At 45.7% G+C, this 17,635-nt stretch overlaps 1 protein-coding gene across 2 annotated transcripts; it reads left to right on the top strand.

The window, feature by feature from the left end:
• The first annotated feature begins 2,937 nt into the window (after positions 1 to 2,937).
• On the top strand, positions 2,938 to 16,666 carry LSM14B (LSM family member 14B). Of its 2 annotated transcripts, XM_075846629.1 has the most exons (9): positions 2,942 to 3,173; positions 5,240 to 5,403; positions 9,015 to 9,150; positions 10,589 to 10,705; positions 12,291 to 12,461; positions 12,718 to 12,789; positions 13,258 to 13,419; positions 13,497 to 13,653; positions 15,500 to 16,666. In XM_075846629.1, exons 1-9 carry the CDS (start codon positions 3,053 to 3,055, stop codon positions 15,663 to 15,665), a joined length of 1,266 nt encoding a protein of 421 aa, XP_075702744.1. In that variant the 5' UTR covers positions 2,942 to 3,052; the 3' UTR covers positions 15,666 to 16,666. The 2 variants fall into 2 exon arrangements, with proteins under 2 accessions (XP_075702745.1, XP_075702744.1); XM_075846630.1 differs by lacking the exon at positions 12,718 to 12,789 and having other exon boundaries at positions 2,938 to 3,173.
• The last annotated feature ends 969 nt before the right edge of the window (positions 16,667 to 17,635 follow it).

Raw genomic sequence — 17,635 nt, 5'->3', positions numbered from 1 at the left:
TTCGGTAGGAAAAAGGAAATCCCACTGGACGGCGCTGATCCTCTCAAAAACAAAGAGATAAATCCAACAGGCTCCTTGGGTAAAGAGCTGCTGGTGGTGATTTCAATAAGATCCTGGACTGCTACGGTAAGATCTTAAAATATTTATTGCGTTTTTAGAAAAATAGAATACATCAGAGGGAATGCTATTCTATTAGTCTATTGACATTTCTCTGTCCATTGACTTCTGTTCATTGCAGCTGCCATAAAGCACACACCCAGCTGCTCGGTCTATACAGACAACACAGGAAGAAAGTGTGTGTATCTAATATGGCCGACCCCTGATAAGTTTATAAAAATAATAGCTACTATATTTAAAAGAAGAATAAACCTATAATTTTTCTTTTAGAGACTTCCATTGAATGAATGAAACTAAAATTAAATACATGAGACATTCACTCCGTCAGTTTAAGGCCCTGCGATGTACGTTAAGCTCAAGGAAAGCTCTTGGCATATACGCTAAACGTGTCCATAGGGTTACAACAAAAAAAATAAAATCTTATACTTACCCCAGAATTCTGTGCTTCTTCATCCTGGCCGGCCTCCAGGGGTGACGTTTCAGCCCATCTGACCGCTGCAGCCAATCACAGGCTGAAGCGGTCACATGGGATGACACGTCATCCTAGGAAGCTGGGCTGCAGGACGGCAGAGGGACGCGTCGCCATGGCTACGGGTAAGTATGAAACTTTTTTTTTACATGCAGTTTTGCGCAGCTGACATTGCGGCTGAAAAACGGAACCACAATTTGGTGCGTTTTTTTTGGCCGGAATTCCCTGCGGCAACCAGGGCGAATACGCTGTGTGCTTTTACACTGCGTATCAGCCCTGTGTGAACGCAACCCTATGACATCCGTGTAACGTATATATCAGGGGCTTTTCGAAAGCTTTTCATGATGTATCCATTAAATGGATGCTATAATAGTCTATGGGGACGGATGCTACTGTTTGGCGTATGTCACAGCCCTCGTTTAACGCATACATCGGGAGCTTTTTCTGGCGAATACGTTAAACTTATGGGTTGTGCAGGGTTTAAAAAAACATGCCGGCTTCCTTCAAAAAACAGCGCCACACATGTCCACAGGTTGTGTCTGGTATTGCGGCTCAGCTCCTTTGAAGTGAATAGGGCTACTGTGGACGTGTGGACAGGTCTGGCAGTGTATTTGGAAGAAAGCAGCCATGTTTTTCTAATCATGTACATCCGATTTAAGTGTGTTCAACGTTGCGATGGTGTGCAGCGCAGTCAAAATCATGGGTTTCACCTGGAAAAAGCGTGCGCCCAATAACCGCATTGCAAAACCGCTGTAATTTACAGTAAAACTTCCATTTTACGATGTCATTTGTTGATGTGCGCTTATTTATAAGATTTCTATTGGTCGTCGTAGAACATGATCGGTTAGTTGCACGAAATTGGTTGCGAAGTTTAAACGATTGTCAATGTCTGTGCATTTTCTGCAGGTTAAACAATCATTTAAACATAGCGATAATGCGCGGTATAAGGGTATCCGCCCTGGTCGCCACAGGAAATTCCGGCTGAAAGACCGCACCAATAGTGGTGCAGATTTTCGGCCAAGAATGTCCGCTGTGGAAATCCTGCAATGAAAAGAAAATAACGGATATACTTACCATGGCGACGCATCCCTCCGACAGCCCCGGGATGAAGTTTTACCCCATGTGACCGCTGCAGTCTGTGATTGGCTGCAGCGGTCACATGGGATGAAACGTCATCCCAGTAGCCCGACCTAAACTAAGATACACAGAATTCTGAGTAAGTATAAGGCTGGGTTCACACGACCATGTTACGTCCGTAATGTACGGAACGTATTTCGGCCGGAAGACCCGGACCGAACACACTGCAGGGAGCCGGGCTCCTAGCATCATAGTGATGTACGACGCTAGGAGTCCCTGCCTCTCCGTGGAACTACTGTCCCGTACTGAAAATATGATTACAGTACGGGACAGTTGTCCTGCAGCGAGGCAGGGACTCCTAGCGTCGTACATAACTATGATGCTAGGAGCCCGGCTCCCTGCACTGTGTTCGGTCCGGGACTTGCGGCCGATATACGTTCCGTCCATTACGGACGTAACATGGTCGTGTGAACCCAGCCTAAGAATTTTTTTTCCTGAGTTGCGATTTTTGCAGCGGGATTCCAATGCAAATAATCCGCAACTTCTGCTATTTTGTTGCAGGTTTTACCTCCCATTGAAATTAATTGGGAAAAACAACAACAAAAAGCAGAGATTACGCAAATACAATAGACAACCTGCGGATTAAAACAAAACGCACCGCGGGTCTGAGCGTTTTTTCCGCTCATCATTTAGGCGTGTGGAGATTTGTTCAAATAGCATCCGCTCTGCTGCTACTGTATTATCCTGACGATTTTCCGCAACAAAATCAGTTGCGGAAAATCTGCAGTATTTACGCTTTGTGTGAAGTTACCCTAATACTGCATGACGGCTCGCACCGCGCCTCGGCCGCTACGTATGTCCTTACCCTCAGATATAGGACTTGCTTTTAATTTTTTTCAGATGTTGCGTGCAATGCACATAAACAAGCGCAACGATTTTTCCCCAGGGCACACCGTTGCAATTGTTTCAGATATTTTTCAGTGTATGCCCCTTTAAGACCAGGTGAGCCATATTTAGGAACGCTGCTTAGGTCGGGGACAAGTAATTACAAATCTGTTCCCACCTACTGAATCCCACCTACAACATGGCCGCCGACCCCGCAGCTGTCGTCACTCTGTAGCAGCAGCGTCTCCCAGCGTCACTAGTTGCCGGGTCTAAAGCTAACTCTGCCTCCGACAGCCAATCAGAGCGCTCTACGTCACTAGCTCGGGAAAAGCCTGCACAGAGTGCGCAGTAAGAAGCCAGAGTTAACCCCACCCCCGGCGTGTAAATAGGAGTGGTCGAATGTCTGGTATATAAGGGGAGACAGTGGGCGGCGCCTGGCAGTCCAGGGGGGTTCCTCAGGTGGAAAGGTGCGGACCCGGAGGGAGTTGCAGAGAAGCCGGCACCATGAGTTCTGGAACACCGTACATTGGCAGCAAAATCAGCCTCATTTCCAAGGCTCAAATCCGCTATGAGGGGATCCTGTACACCATCGACACCGAGAACTCCACTGTGGCCCTAGCTAAAGGTGAAAAAGGGGGGACCCCGGGCCTGGGGGGCGGCTGGGAGTGCGGGGGCATCGGTCTCTGTAGCTGCATCATAGTCCTCTCTGCCAGCTGACCATCATCCTAAAAACAGCTGACGTAATGCAGGGCAGAAAACCTCAACCAAACGCTGCACGCTAGGGGGCGGTAGAGCTGCGGTGACAGCACAGAGGGGCGATGGGAGTGGTCGGGGAGATGATAGCGCTCTTAGCATTTTGCAGGTTTATTATTGCTGGTGACCCCTTTAATTGGGATGTTTGACCCATAGTTGGCTTTTTACGTTATGGGAGGGGGGTAGTAATTTGGGTCAGAATTGGAGCTTCAGGATATGTAGTTGAGCCAGAACTGGGGTGCATAGGGCCCTGTGGGGTCTAGTAATTGGAGTACAGTAATATATTACCCAAGGCTATCCTTAGACATGTTGTTTGCAAAAGTATTGGCACCCCTTGACAAACTAGAGCATGTGTGTAGAAGTGGCTGACCTTGCTGGTTTTCCTTCATGTGGATCAGTCGGGCAGGATTGTTTACTAAGTTATAGTATCTGTAAGAAATGACCTGCTGTTTTTCCTTCTTTCGGTGGCTCCGTTTGGTGGTTTATCGTATAGTCTTACCTGGAAGGTGAGATTTCCGCAGCGGCGCCACTGACATGGAGGCAACGCTGTCCCTTTCTTTTCTTGACTTATAAGATAGCGGTTCTGCAAGGCGCCTAAGACTAGGGATGTAATCTCTGGTGACTGTCGCAGGTGGGTGCAGGGACTGCTCAAGACTCAATATGGCGCTTGCCCGCACATTTGTCTTTGGTCCGGCTTTTAACGGCGCGTAGCATTCCAAAAAAACAAGCAGATACCAGGAGAGCTAGGAGAATCATAGGAAAGGTCGTCCAGGTATTTTTCCCCATGCGATTCGTTTCTTTTTTTCATGCAGCTTTAACCAGAAAATTTAATTTTCACTGCCTGAAGTATCCCAAATTCTCTCTTCCCGGACCGTTCCGATGTTGTACTGTTGCTATAGCACCATCCGTGGCTCCTCTACAGCTGGGGCTAGGGTGGTCACCATGCGAGAATTTGGACTTTGATACCGATACTTTGTGTACTGTTCGGATTCTCTAGACAAAAATGATACTTTGTTAATTTCAAAAGTTTTTTGATGAGGCTCGTGATGAATTTTGAACCTCTGCCTCACTTTAATAGTAATTACACCCATCATGTACCGGTCATAATTGGCAACATTGGGTTAATGTGTGAGGGACATGATGGGGTTAATTACTATTAATGTGAACATGGAGGTTCAAAATTCATAACCCCTCGCGCCCCACGTTATTGAAGTGGGGACTCCCTGTGACAAGTTCAAAGCGGGTTCCCCTTCTCGTTTTCCCCTTGCAGTCGACTTTGATCGCAGTATTCGAGGGGATAACAGTGGAGATCGCAGGTTTCTCGTATATCTGGCGTTAGATCGCGGCTGCGGCTGTTTATTACCGCCATCGTCCTGCTCCTGATTGTGCGGGTACACTTGCTATGCCCACACGATCAGCGTGATGTGGCTGGCGCTGCACTGAGCGGCAGGCACTGAAGACCAAGAACATGGGGTACAGTGCGCGCCATGTCATGTCTCCAGGGCCAGCGCTCTTTAGTCCGGTGCCGGCCGCATCACTTCATGCCAGTCTCTACGTTCATGTATTACAATACTAAGATGTGCGGCCGCGCAGCTGAATTCACGGTATCGAACCGTTTTCATTGATATTTCGATGCATCATGCAACCCTAGATGGGACCCTCTGTGGCTCACGTTTCTCATACAGCGGTCACTGCTGGGGAAATAGATATTAGAGCATCTCTGGCTCAGAGGAGGGGATTTGCGTAGGGGACCCCCACTCTTGACATCTATATGCCCTATTCATATGGTCTTTGTCTGCCATTGAAAGCCATTTAATCCTACAGCGGATTCTCTGATGCCCAGTTGGCGTTTCACCTTCTCTAATAATGACGTCTGGATTGTATTCCTATAATTGGCTGCATGTAACTGCCTTCTATTTTTGTTTCTCATGTTTACAGTGCGATCCTTTGGGACTGAAGACCGTCCGACTGACCGACCCGTGCCTCCCCGTGAAGAGGTGTACGAGTATATAATATTCAGGGGTAGTGACATAAAAGACATTACGGTGTGTGAGCCCCCAAAAGCCCAACATGCCTTACCCCAGGATCCAGCCATTGTCCAGGTATGATAATAATGTTAGCGGTGGATCACTACATCTGGGTGATGCTTATCCTCAATGTTGGCATATTGAACAGTCACAGCAGGTGATCAGTTTTGCCCTAATGGAGCAAAGCTAAAAAGTGGCCATGATTGAGGTCTGAATCCACCTCGGACTTCTGGTCTCTCCCCCATGCTTTACACTGCAGCTCTACATGTTTAGATGAGTAGTTTATACAGGCAGAGACAATTCTCCTTACTTCAAAGATGTGATCAGTGGAAAATAAGACCCTTTAAGGAGGAACAGTTTGGCTTTGGTTGTCTCCATAATGAGTTGCTTGTTTTAGTAAGTGTTTTTCGAAAGATATAAAAAATTACGCTCAAATTATTTAACCCTGTTGTGCAGTTCCTCTGTTCCTCCTAGAAATGTGTGAATAAATTGATAACTGGGTGTTACTTAGTAACATGCTAACAGGGAGACGTTACTGCATTAGGGGGTCTGAAGGATGCCGAAGTGAATAATTGCTATGGGAAGCATCCAATCTACAGTTCATTCCATGCCTTCTCTAGTCACATCTAAAGCTGCATTCCACTGCAGTCAGCACTGACCTGACAGGTACACCACATTAGACAGCTCTCCAATCCATTCATCCTGGCCAAATTTGATGTAATGTGTGTGGCTAGAGCAGCTTTACCATTGCAGAGAATGTCTGGTGCTGACACTGCCTGTAGGGGGAGCTGTCAGATGCTAGTTCCTAATGGGGAACAATTTTTAATGCAGCTCTGTATGTGACTGGAGTATGGGACTTAAAGTTGCATAAAATGGGCAAAGCAATGGCAAAACTAATCACTATTATGTGACTTCTATGTGGAGCTGAATGTGCTAAAAAAAAAATAAAGCTGAAAAGTCAGGAGATGCCTTTAAGGTTCTATGTTGTGTAGTTTGGGGTCTTTCCCTGTCAGCTCCTGATGATTTTCTGAGGAGTAAAAAGTCTTCAATTTTCTGCTCATGCAGTGGCTTCTATATTTAAAGGGGTTGTGGGGATCAAAAACGATCAGTGTAGCCGCCGCAGTATGTGAGTGCGCTGCTAATATACATTCAGGTCCCCCGTTGCGCTGATTCTGAGATTTTTGTAGCGCTGCCGGGGGATCAGAAGTCTAGTTGCAGAGTCGTCTTTGACTATGACTTCGTCATGTAACCGATCCCGCTGTACTCGATGTAATCGCTGTGCTCCTGCTTGTACATAGTGCGGTTTGTACGAGAAGCTTTAACATGCCGTTGCCAGATTTACTTTTTGTTTATGTGATTTGGACCACAATCCCCAACGGTAACCAATTATAATGGATGAAAGCTGCTGAAGTCCTAATGTCCGTGCAGCAGATGTGGGGTGAAGGCTCATCCTGGGCGGGTTGGGGCGATGAGGCTTGTAATGGGGTGATCATTCAGGGGTTGATACATCTGGCACTAGAGTCCTTGTAATGCAAGAGATTGTCCTGTTATCCCAGATTTATATGTAGATACGTTTTTTTTAGAATATTTGTTTTCTACAACATTCTAATATACTTTGTTTCAATTTCCTACCGTTTTCAAGATTTCCGCTTGCTGTCGGGTAATCAAAACATTTGTTTACATCATGCACACGACCGTAAAAACTCCCGTTATTACGGGTCGTAATCACGACCCGTAATAACGGGCTCATAGACTTCTATTGGCGACGGGTGCCTTCCCGTTTTCTCACGGGAAGGTGCCCGTGCCGTTGAAAAAGATAGAACATGTCCTATTTCTGGCCGTAATAACGGCACGGACAGTCCATAGAAGTCTATGGAGCTCTCGTAATGACGGGTGGCTACATGTGTGCACCCGTCATTACGGCAGCGTTGCTAAGCGACGTCAGTAAATAGTCACTGTCCAGGGAGCTGAAAGAGTTAACTGATCGGCAGTAACTCTTTCAGCACCCTGGACAGTGACTACCGATCAGTATAAACCTGTAAAAACTAAAAATAAAAGACGTTCATACTTACCGGCAACTTCCTGCTTCCTCCAGTCCGGTCTCCCGCCCGTTGCCTTGGTGACGCGTCCCTCTCGACATCCGGCCCGACGTCCTGGATGACGTTTCAGGCCATGTGACCGCTGCAGCCAATCACAGGTCAATCACAGGCTGCAGCGGTCACATGGACTGCCGCGTCATCCAGGGATGTCGGGCTGGATGTGAAGAGGGACGCGTCACCAAGACAACGGCCGGGTAAGTATGAATTTCTTTAACTTTTATTACAGAAAAGGCTGTCCCTTCTCTCTATCCTGCACTGATAGAGAGAAGGGGCTGCCGATTAGTGCAGTGCTATTTTGCCGCCAAAAACGTGCTCGTAAATACGGGTGGAATACGTGTGACACCGGACCCATATTTACGAGCACGGGTTCGTAAATACTGGTGCAAAACGGGTGGAATACGTGTGACACCGGACCCGTATTTACGCCAGTATTTACGGGTGGGAAAAAATACGGTCGTGTGCATGAGGCGAGACAGAAAACCTTTAGGCCCTGTTCAGTTTTTTGCAGGCAGAAAAATTTGCCTCAAAATTCAGTCTTGACTTTTGAGGCAGATTTTGACCTGCCTGCACACAGTTATCTGCGTTTTTCGGCCGCGGCCATTGAGTTCTGTGGGTGAAAAACGCTGTAAAAAACACTTTCTCTGCCTCCCATTGATGTCAATAGGAGCCAAGACGGAAACAACCCAAAAAAGGCATTTTGCTTTTTTTCCCGGGAGTGTTTTCCGCTTGCGGGGAGAAAAATCCTCCGCCTCCCATTGAAACCAATGGGAGGCTATCGCTGCCGTTTGCCACGTTTTTTGCTGCAATCTTTTTTTGCTACCTTAGTCCTGCTCACAAATAATTGTATCCAGTCCTGAGCTAAACAGCCATACTCTGAGCTGATACATTTGTGCAGCTGGTTTGCTACAATGTATTTGTGCAGGGGAATCCTCTTCCATTCTGATTACATATTCAGAGGATTGTCTAGACTGGATATAGCCATACACACTCCACAGATGTGAGCAGGACTCGATGTAAACAAGAAATCTTCCGATTGACTGACAGCAAGCATGGATCTTGAAAATGAAGAATTGATACAAACTGGGGTCTTTTGTTTTTTAAGCCACAGAACTTTAATCATGCAGTAATTAAAGGGTTATTCCAACTAGGATATACTACCACTCGTGGGAATCCATCCCCAGGGACCCCTTACAGATCACGAGGACAAAGGACCCTGCGGCATTTTCACTGCAGGGCGTCCCTCCTGTCTATGTGCTGTGCAGAGACTTGCAGGGAGACCTTTTGCAGGAGCCACATTGCCCCACAATGCTTAGGCCCATTTATTCTAGCTCTGATGTGGGTAGGGGGTCGCGGAGGTTGCTACGGACCGAATACCCCTTTAGGTCTGTTTTCGATAAAATCGACCTAGCGTATATTTTGCACAGCAGACCTGGCAATCTACCCACGGCAGAGAGATTATTTGCACTGATAATTTGCATATTGAATTTTTCTCATTTTTAGGGAATATGTGCACGAAGACGTTACTTGTTACCCATTTTTAGACTGTAAATGCATTTGTTTGACTTGAATCCTCTCCTTTGCCTGTAGTCGTCCCTGGGCTCTGCCTCTACCACGTCCTACCAGCCTTCTGTGCCTTACAGCCCGTTTCGAGGCATGCCGACATATGGCCAGCTTGCTGCCTCCTCTCTTCTGAGCCAGCAGTATGCCGCCTCCTTGGGTCTAGGTACGTAGTTTGCTATTATACAACCTTGGCTGACTCAGTTTCCACTGCATAGTCTGTCCTTTATCAGCTGCAATGTTGGGGTAAATTCCATTTCTGCAACAGAAAATCCGTCCCATTTATCTGAATGTGGCTTTCTGCAGCAAGCACATGGATTTCTGCAAGTTCTATTCAGATGAATGATGTGGCTTTTCAGTCCTAGAAATTCCTGCAGCAAAATCTGGCAAGTGTGACTGCACCCTTATTAAAAAAAAAAAAAATACATAGGAGCAGTACCATAAAGATTGGACAGTTTTATGGCAGCTATAGTGGTTTCCGGCCATAGACCTGAGAATACTGGAGGATCCTACTGATTTTGGAGGAATCTGCCATCTGGTCGAGTCTATGGGGACCGTTTCTTATAGGGAAATTGGGTCTAATTTGACATGACTAATAAATGGAGATCAATCACCCAACCATAATAGTAACGTCCTGTTCAGCGGAGTCGAATGAACTGGTTAATGGCGGAGACCAGGAAGATGGCTGATGGAGGGACGCTCGTTTAGTGGGCTATAGCCAGCTGAGGATCTCTTCACATCTACACTATGGCTATTGTTTATACTGGAATCCATAACTTTGTGCCAGATCCATTGTATGTCATAACCAAACTGTGCCTGGTGGACCCCATTGAATTATAATGGTCTGTCCTGCTCAGTCAAGGTTTCCGTTGTTTAGACTCCTGTTCTTGTCGTTAAAATTACGAAAACCTTTACAGCAGGGCCAAACGCAAATGTGAACAAAGCCTTGAGGCCCTATTACACGGGCCAATTATCCGGCAAACTATTGTTCATATAACGCTTGTTGCCGATAATTGACCTGTGTAAACAGATCAGTGAGGAAACGCTCGTTCATCTGCTAATCGTATCGTTTTAAAAAAAAAAAAAAGTTAAATTATCGTTGGCAGCGCGTCTCGCTGTGGAAACGGAGACGCGCTGCCAACATGATGGAAATGTATAGGGAGGAACGATCGTAGTAACGTCTGCTCGTCCTCATACTAGCAAAACAGCGCCAATCAACGAGCGGTCTCGTCGATCCGCGCTTGTTTACACGGCCCAGGACCTTTAATCGCACCATTGTAGTGTCCATTAAGGGCTTATCAGAAACTTTCAGTCATCCTATTAACATACCCTACAGTCAGCCTCTCCCCATGATGACGTGGCTGCTAACGGAACAATAAATGCAGCAAATGGAGATCCATTTTTAAGTTGGGGCTCCCTGGTGGTATTTGAGCACGTTAGATGCCAAACGTAAGATGTCTGCAGGGATAAACCAAGAATAAACTAACAAACTAAAGGCTATTTATAGGTTTAGATTGGAGTTGCGTCTGGGGAGTAACTTGTTTTGGGATGTGCCGCTCGCAGTAATGGTGACCTGTTAATAACATGTTGCACTGTTCATGCAGAGAAGCTGGTAAGCCCCTTGGCGTCAGCCGCACCATCCAGCTCCTCGTCCTCTCCATCACCACAGCCGGTGGCACCAGATCCCGACTTACTGGCAGAGCACCCGCACCTCTCCAAGGGTAACATGGCCGGCATGTGTTGCGCATTGTCAGCATGCTTTTGTCTTTAGTTGTCTTGTTCATGGATAGAAGTATTTTGTTCTGCGTCCACTAACAATCATTGTGTTCTTGACCAGTGTCTAACCAGGGCTTGACGAGTCTGCAGGTTTATGGGAAAAGGTGGGCTTATTTACAGCAGCGTCCCTGTGTGAGATAGTGATTCACAATCCTGTATTGCATGACATTGGTAAAACAGGACTGGCCAAGTAAGAACTACTGTTGTCCTTGAGGAGGCCGCCTAGAAGCATGCAAGGTGATGGCCAGAACAGGTCTCATTATACATGTCCTCCTATGGCATATGCAGGACCCCTATATTTGCTGCAGAAGTCGACTAGAATTTACTAATTGGTTCCTGTTCAATAACTGATCACAGTTTGATCTCCTGCTACTTGCCAGAGGATGTGCGCAGTGAAGTGGACAACCCCTTTAAGCTTTTTTGACATTACAAGTGTCAAGTGCAATTCACTCCCCTCAAAAATGACAGATTAAAAATTAAACACCCTACCATCACATTAAAGGACTTTTCCCATTATACTTGGATGGGGCCGGCTGCAGTTCTCTGTACATTGGGTGGCCAGAAGCCCCATGGTGAAGGGGCTGCAGTGCTGAATTGGCGGGGGTCTCAGAGGTCTGTCCCCTACCGATCAGAAAGTGATGGCATATCCTACCAATCCTTTGAGATTTTAATAACCTTTTATATAGTGTTTTTTTTTTTTTAGCCAAAAATATATCCTGCAAAGAATTTTTTTTTAAAAAATGGTCTTAATTTCAAAAGGCGAAGTTTTTGCTATAGAAGAGTCCAATTTAGATAAAAAAATAAAACGATAGACGCGCTGAGACCCACCTTCCCTGCTGCAGGGTCGTCCCATCGTGCGGTTTTGCTTCTGACGTCCGCATTATACATTGTATAGGTGTTGTGCGTTGTGTCCTTGCATGAGTTGGTTGTAGCAATCGCGTTTTAATTTGTTCTATGGGATCATGCAATGTCATCGGGGTAACTGGTTGCATTGCTAAGGTTCTTGGCTATTAACCAGTTAAACTAACACTATTAATGTAGTGACTATTAGCCTTGGCTGCCTGGCAAGTTGAACTAAAGGGCAATTCCCTCCAAATCTACCAGTCTGCATGGTCTTCTGTCGCTTTGATTTAACTCATTGGTTAAAGTTGTATATCGGAAAGCTGTTGCAACAATCAATGGCTCCCATAGGCATAGTCACCGGACTCCTGAATGGCAAATTTATCTCGTTGTCCTTCTAGACAGGTTTGCTATTCAGGGTGACAACCGTAAAATAGAAGTCTATGTGTAAGAGCTTCTCCTTATTGACTGGTCTTGTGGATCGACACTAGAAGACGACAGTCTTAATTAGTAAGATTTGTCCTAAAATCAGACTTGTATTGCCGGCGGCTCAGCTTAGTCGTCTTCTGTTGCCTTCATTAACATTACTTTATGTCAAGTACTTCCTATAGAGATTGCGGAGTAATGCCCGGGGCTCCCACGTCCGCTCTGCCCGTAAATTCAGACTGAAATGTCCTCTCCTGTCCGCAGCTGGTTTCCCGTCGATCCCAGTAAGGAAAAGTCCTATGGTGGAACAAGCTGTCCAGACTGGTCCAATGGAGAACATGGCGCAAAAGAAGCTGCAACCAGCAAAGGGACCACCTGTGAGCCAGCGGGGGAACAGACCGGGCCAGAACATGGGCCAGCCTGCACCGATGAGTGGTAAATGGCCAGCGGGGTACCATGATGGGTTGTTGCGCTGGCATCATTGGGCATGAGTCCTGTCATAACACTGATCAAGTGATTTTTATTGTAAAGTTCCTGCAATGATTAAAGGGAAACGCTGGTAGACTCCTTACGAAATGATTAGAAATGCTACTTTCTACCAGTGTGAATACCAGGCAATGCCGCCCGCACTATATAAACCGGTTTGTCATTTATGTAGAACCCCTTTCAGTCTACTTTTGATTTCTTTCAGTACCACCTCAGACTGCACCGACACAGAATATGATCAATGATGAGAATAGACGACCCCAAAGACGGAGGTCAGGTAAAATAATGGGGAGTGGTGGTCCTATTACGGTGGGTGAGCTTTGGGTAAAGTTTAGACCAGTTAAATCTTACAGGGGGTCTCAACAAGACAACCCCTCTGAAGAGCCTCTGGGTGATTGGCTGCAACTTTCCCAGGAAATATCAGCGGGCCACATGTAGGACAAATTTAGCATAACATTGCGCACATTCAAGAGTGGACAACCATATAGCACATGGCTGGGGGTGTCTGCCGGTATGGGGAGACACCTTAGCGGCTTTGGCTCGTAAGCTCATGATCCGGTGGAACTCCTCTATTGCGTAAACTTTCACATTTTTTTTTTTTTTTGTACTCTTCACTTTAAAATTTGTCATTTTACAGTTTAAAGGGGTTGTCCATTCCATGTTAATTTTTAATCATGGTATATTGAAAACTTCAGAGGCAATGTAGAGTCTGCATTAGCTGCTATGATCTCCTGTGATTCTTCAGGTAATAGACGGGCCAGGAATCGCTCTCGGGGCCAGAACCGGCCAACCACTGTCAAAGAAAATGCAATCAAATTTGATGGGGACTTTGATTTTGAAAGTGCAAATGCTCAATTTAACCGTGAAGAACTGGATAAAGAATTCAAGGATAAGTTAAACTTCAAAGGTAGCGATTAGTTATAAGGGGGTCTTCTGCTGACCGACGCTGTCATGCTGGATTACTGAATTCTTTCTCCATTGCAGATGACAAGACTGATAAGGAGGGTGATGAGAAGGGGGACTCTGGAGTGGAAACCCAGAATAGTGACGGGAATCCAGAGGAAGACCCCCTGGGACCCAATATATACTACGACCGCACAAAGTCTTTCTTCGATAATATTTCGTCAGAGATGAAATCCAGGTAGACAATGAAGTCTTAGAAATGTGTTAGCAGAATTTGTGCAGATATTTACCATTGATGGGCGCTAAGGCTCATTCACACAATCGGACTTTTTTGCAGTTGACTTTTTTTTTTGTAGAATCTTTTTTTTTTTTTGTATTTATTTTTTTAAATTGTGCTGTTGCATTGCCAAAGTGCAGTTTAAAAGGGTGTGTTCACCTTTAGACACCATTTTAATTCGTAAATGCGTCATTATTTTTAGTCATTAGAAATGGTCTACGAGCTCAAATATTGTTGCAGGCGGACAGATTTTCCAACATCTCATGACTGTACTGTCTCTGTTATGGTTATTTGTATTCTGGGAAGTATCACCTCTATATTAAACACTGAGTGTTCCCTACTTGAATGCATAGAGATTTAAACTCTGAAGACTTGACTGCAGCTCTGGAGTATAATACAGGATATAACTCAGGATCAGTACAGGAGAAGTAATGTAATGTATGTACACAGTGACTCCACCAGCAGAATAGTGAGTGCAGCTCTGGAGTATAATACAGGATGTAACTGAGGATAAGTACAGAATAAGTAATGTATGTACACAGTGACTCCACCAGCAGAATAGTGTGTGCAGCTCTGGAGTATAATACAGGATATAACTCAGGATCAGTACAGGATAAGTAATGTAATGCATGTACACAGTGACTCCACCAGCAGAATAGTGAGTGCAGCTCTGGAGTATAATACAGGATGTAACTGAGGATAAGTACAGAATAAGTAATGTATGTACACAGTGACTCCACCAGCAGAATAGTGAGTGCAGCTCTGGAGTATAATACAGGATATAACTCAGGATCAGTACAGAATAAGTAATGTCATGTATGTACACAGTGACTCCACCAGCAGAATAGTGAGTGCAGCTCTGGAGTATAATACAGGATATAACTCAGGATCAGTACAGGATAAGTAATGTAATGTATGTACACAGTGACTCTACCAGCAGAAGAGTGAGTGCAGCTCTGGAGTATAATACAGGATGTAACGCAGGATAAGTACAGGATAAGTAATGTATGTACACAGTGACTCCACCAGAATAGTGAGTGCAGCTCTGGAGTATAATACAGGATATAACTCAGGATCAGTACAGGATATGTAATGTATGTACACAGTGACTCTACCAGCAGAAGAGTGAGTGCAGCTCTGGAGTATAATACAGGATGTAACTCAGGGTAAGTACAGGATAAGTAATGTATGTACACAGTGACTCCACCAGCATAATAGTGAGTGCAGCTCTGGAGTATAATACAGAATGTAACTCAGGATCAGTACAGGATAAGTAATGTATGTACACAGTGACTCCACCAGCATAATAGTGAGTGCAGCTCTGGAGTATAATACAGAATGTAACTCAGGATCAGTACAGGATAAGTAATGTATATACACAGTGACTCCACCAGCAGAATAGTGAGTGCAGCTCTGGAGTATAATACAGAATGTAACTCAGGATCAGTGTAGGATAAGTAATGTAATGTATGTACACAGTGACTCCACCAGCAGAATAGTGAGTGCAGCTCTGGAGTATAATACAGAATGTAACTCCGGATCAGTACAGGATAAGTAATGTAATGTATGTACACAGTGATTCCACCTGCAGAGCAGAGAGTGCAGCTCTGGAGTATAAGATGTAACTTGGTATTTAGATAAATAATTTACATACATAGTTCTACTTTTTATTTGGATGAATTTTACAAGTCGTAATTCATATTCAGGAATCCCCCCTCCTTGATGTGTCCACCTTTTGAACCCCCCTCTTTGCATGTTTTTGGTTTGTCACCTCTGCTTTTATGTTTTGTATCCCTTGTCTGCACAGACGTACCACGTGGGCAGAGGAGAAAAAACTGAACACGGAAACTTTTGGTGTCTCTGGCAGATTTCGTCGCGGCCGCAGCTATCGCGGTGGGTTCAGAGGGGGAAGGGGTGGCACCGCTCCACGAAGAAACCAGACCATGCAGAGGGCTGGCACTGGGAGGGTGTGAAGACTTCTGTCAATAACATGGACCAAAAAGGGGTTTGTGTCCCTACTTGGACTAGTCTTCCATAACAACCCACCCCAATCCCCCCTCCCCAACCTTTAAAATGCATTGTAGCAGCTCTGTAACTCTGCGCTGGGCAGGACAAGACCCTGCATTGCTTTCATCCATATAACACTGGTTCGTATAGGCTACAGATTGGACTTGGCACGGAAATGCGTGTGTGTATAGGAGACCATAGCAGTGCTTTATCATGTAGGGGAATGGTATATGTGGTACTTCAGTTGAGGTGAGCAGTTATATTTTGGACCTCAGACAGGAGTCTATATTTTTTTTTTTTGTATTTCTAAGCCAATTGCCCTTTTAAGCGAGGGGGTTTTAATGCCTTGTTTCATGCTCAGATGAGCGGTCTGCTCACCCTCCCCCTTCTACATGTTGAATTGTACTAAAACAGGTGCAATTCTCTGTAGCGGGTACAACTTCACCCCCTCACTATTTTATTTGTTTTTCGTCAACGCACTTGGTTCTGTTGTCACCATGGTAGCCGGGTAGGAAGGCTATGCGTGCGTGGGCATAAATGGACTCTATTTTTGTAACACAGACCCCCGACTGCTAGCGAACTGCCGTAACTGTGTCTAACCAGGAATAGCCACCCTGCGATCCCCAAGCCGTCCAAAAAAAAATTACAAAAATTTCCGGTCGTGTATGAAGATCCGACTCGAGGTTGCAGCCGCAGGTCAGACCCCTCCGCGACCACCTAGTGCTAAAATGCCACAAGATGACGACGTTTGCATGAGATGGATCTGCATATTTTTATTTTTATTTTCTTTTGACATTGATGCACTTACCCGATATTGTAACATTTTCTGCAAATGACCATTTTTAAGTTATGAGAAATTTAATTTAAGAAAGTGTCTTTATTTTTGTAGAATCCTGGTGCTGATAACCAGTAGCCCATGGGGATGTCATTTGAATTGTAATCTACCAATAAATCGACAACCATGTGACTTGTGCGTTATATGTATATTTTCTCCCTCCCTCTCTGGACTCGGTGAAGCTGTAATACACGAGGGCCATTACTGTGGTGGCTGGGAATGGTGTACACCAGGTAAAATTGCCTTTTGGTGCCTCCACCTGGGGTTGTGCAGCAGGTCGTTCAATGGATGTAGCACAGTCATGTTTTCAGTGTGTGACCATGGTGCTAACCCTTGAACAGACCAAGCGTTCATCGTAAAATAAGCAAAGTAAGGGTATGTGCACACACGTAATTTACGGACGTATTTCGGCCGGAAGTACCGGACCGAACACAGTGCAGGGAGCCGGGCTCCTAGCATCATAGTTATATACGATGCTAGAAGTCCCTGCCTCTCTGCAGGCCAACTGTCCCGTACTGTCATCATGTTTTCAGTACGGGACAGTAGTTCCACGGAGAGGCAGGGACTCCTAGCATCGTACATAACTATGATGCTAGGAGCCCGGCTCCTTGCACTGTGTTCGGTCCGGTACTTGCGGCCGAAATACGGACGTAAATTACGGATGTAATTAGTGTGTGTGCACATACCCTAACTGGTTTTCTGCAGTTCGCCATTGACACTACTCTGAGAGAACTGGCACTTTTCTTGATGCTATGACTTTCCACGGTGCCTGGATAAGGCCTCATGCACACGACCATGTCCGTGATATACGGACTGCATGTCGGTCGTATTTCCCGGACCAAACACCGTTCTGGGAGCTGGGCTCCTCGCATCAGTTGTGTGATGCTAGGTGTTTCTGCCTCCCCGTGGGACTACAGTCCCGTACTGAAAACATGCTTCAGTACGGGACCGTATTCCCGTGGGAAGGCAGGGACACCTATCATCGCACAACAGGGTCCCTGAACTGTTCGGTCTGGGTAAATGCGGCCGACGTGTGGTCCCTATATCACGGACTGAACACGTGAGGCCTTAATCTGAGCCAGGTTTAGGGGCTAGCAACAA

This window comes from Rhinoderma darwinii, chromosome 13 (assembly GCF_050947455.1).
Source record: "Rhinoderma darwinii isolate aRhiDar2 chromosome 13, aRhiDar2.hap1, whole genome shotgun sequence".
In the NCBI taxonomy this organism is placed as follows: Eukaryota; Metazoa; Chordata; class Amphibia; order Anura; family Rhinodermatidae; genus Rhinoderma; species Rhinoderma darwinii.
The sequence above is the reverse complement of the archived record's forward strand: the minus strand, read 5'-3'. Positions and strand labels throughout refer to the sequence as shown.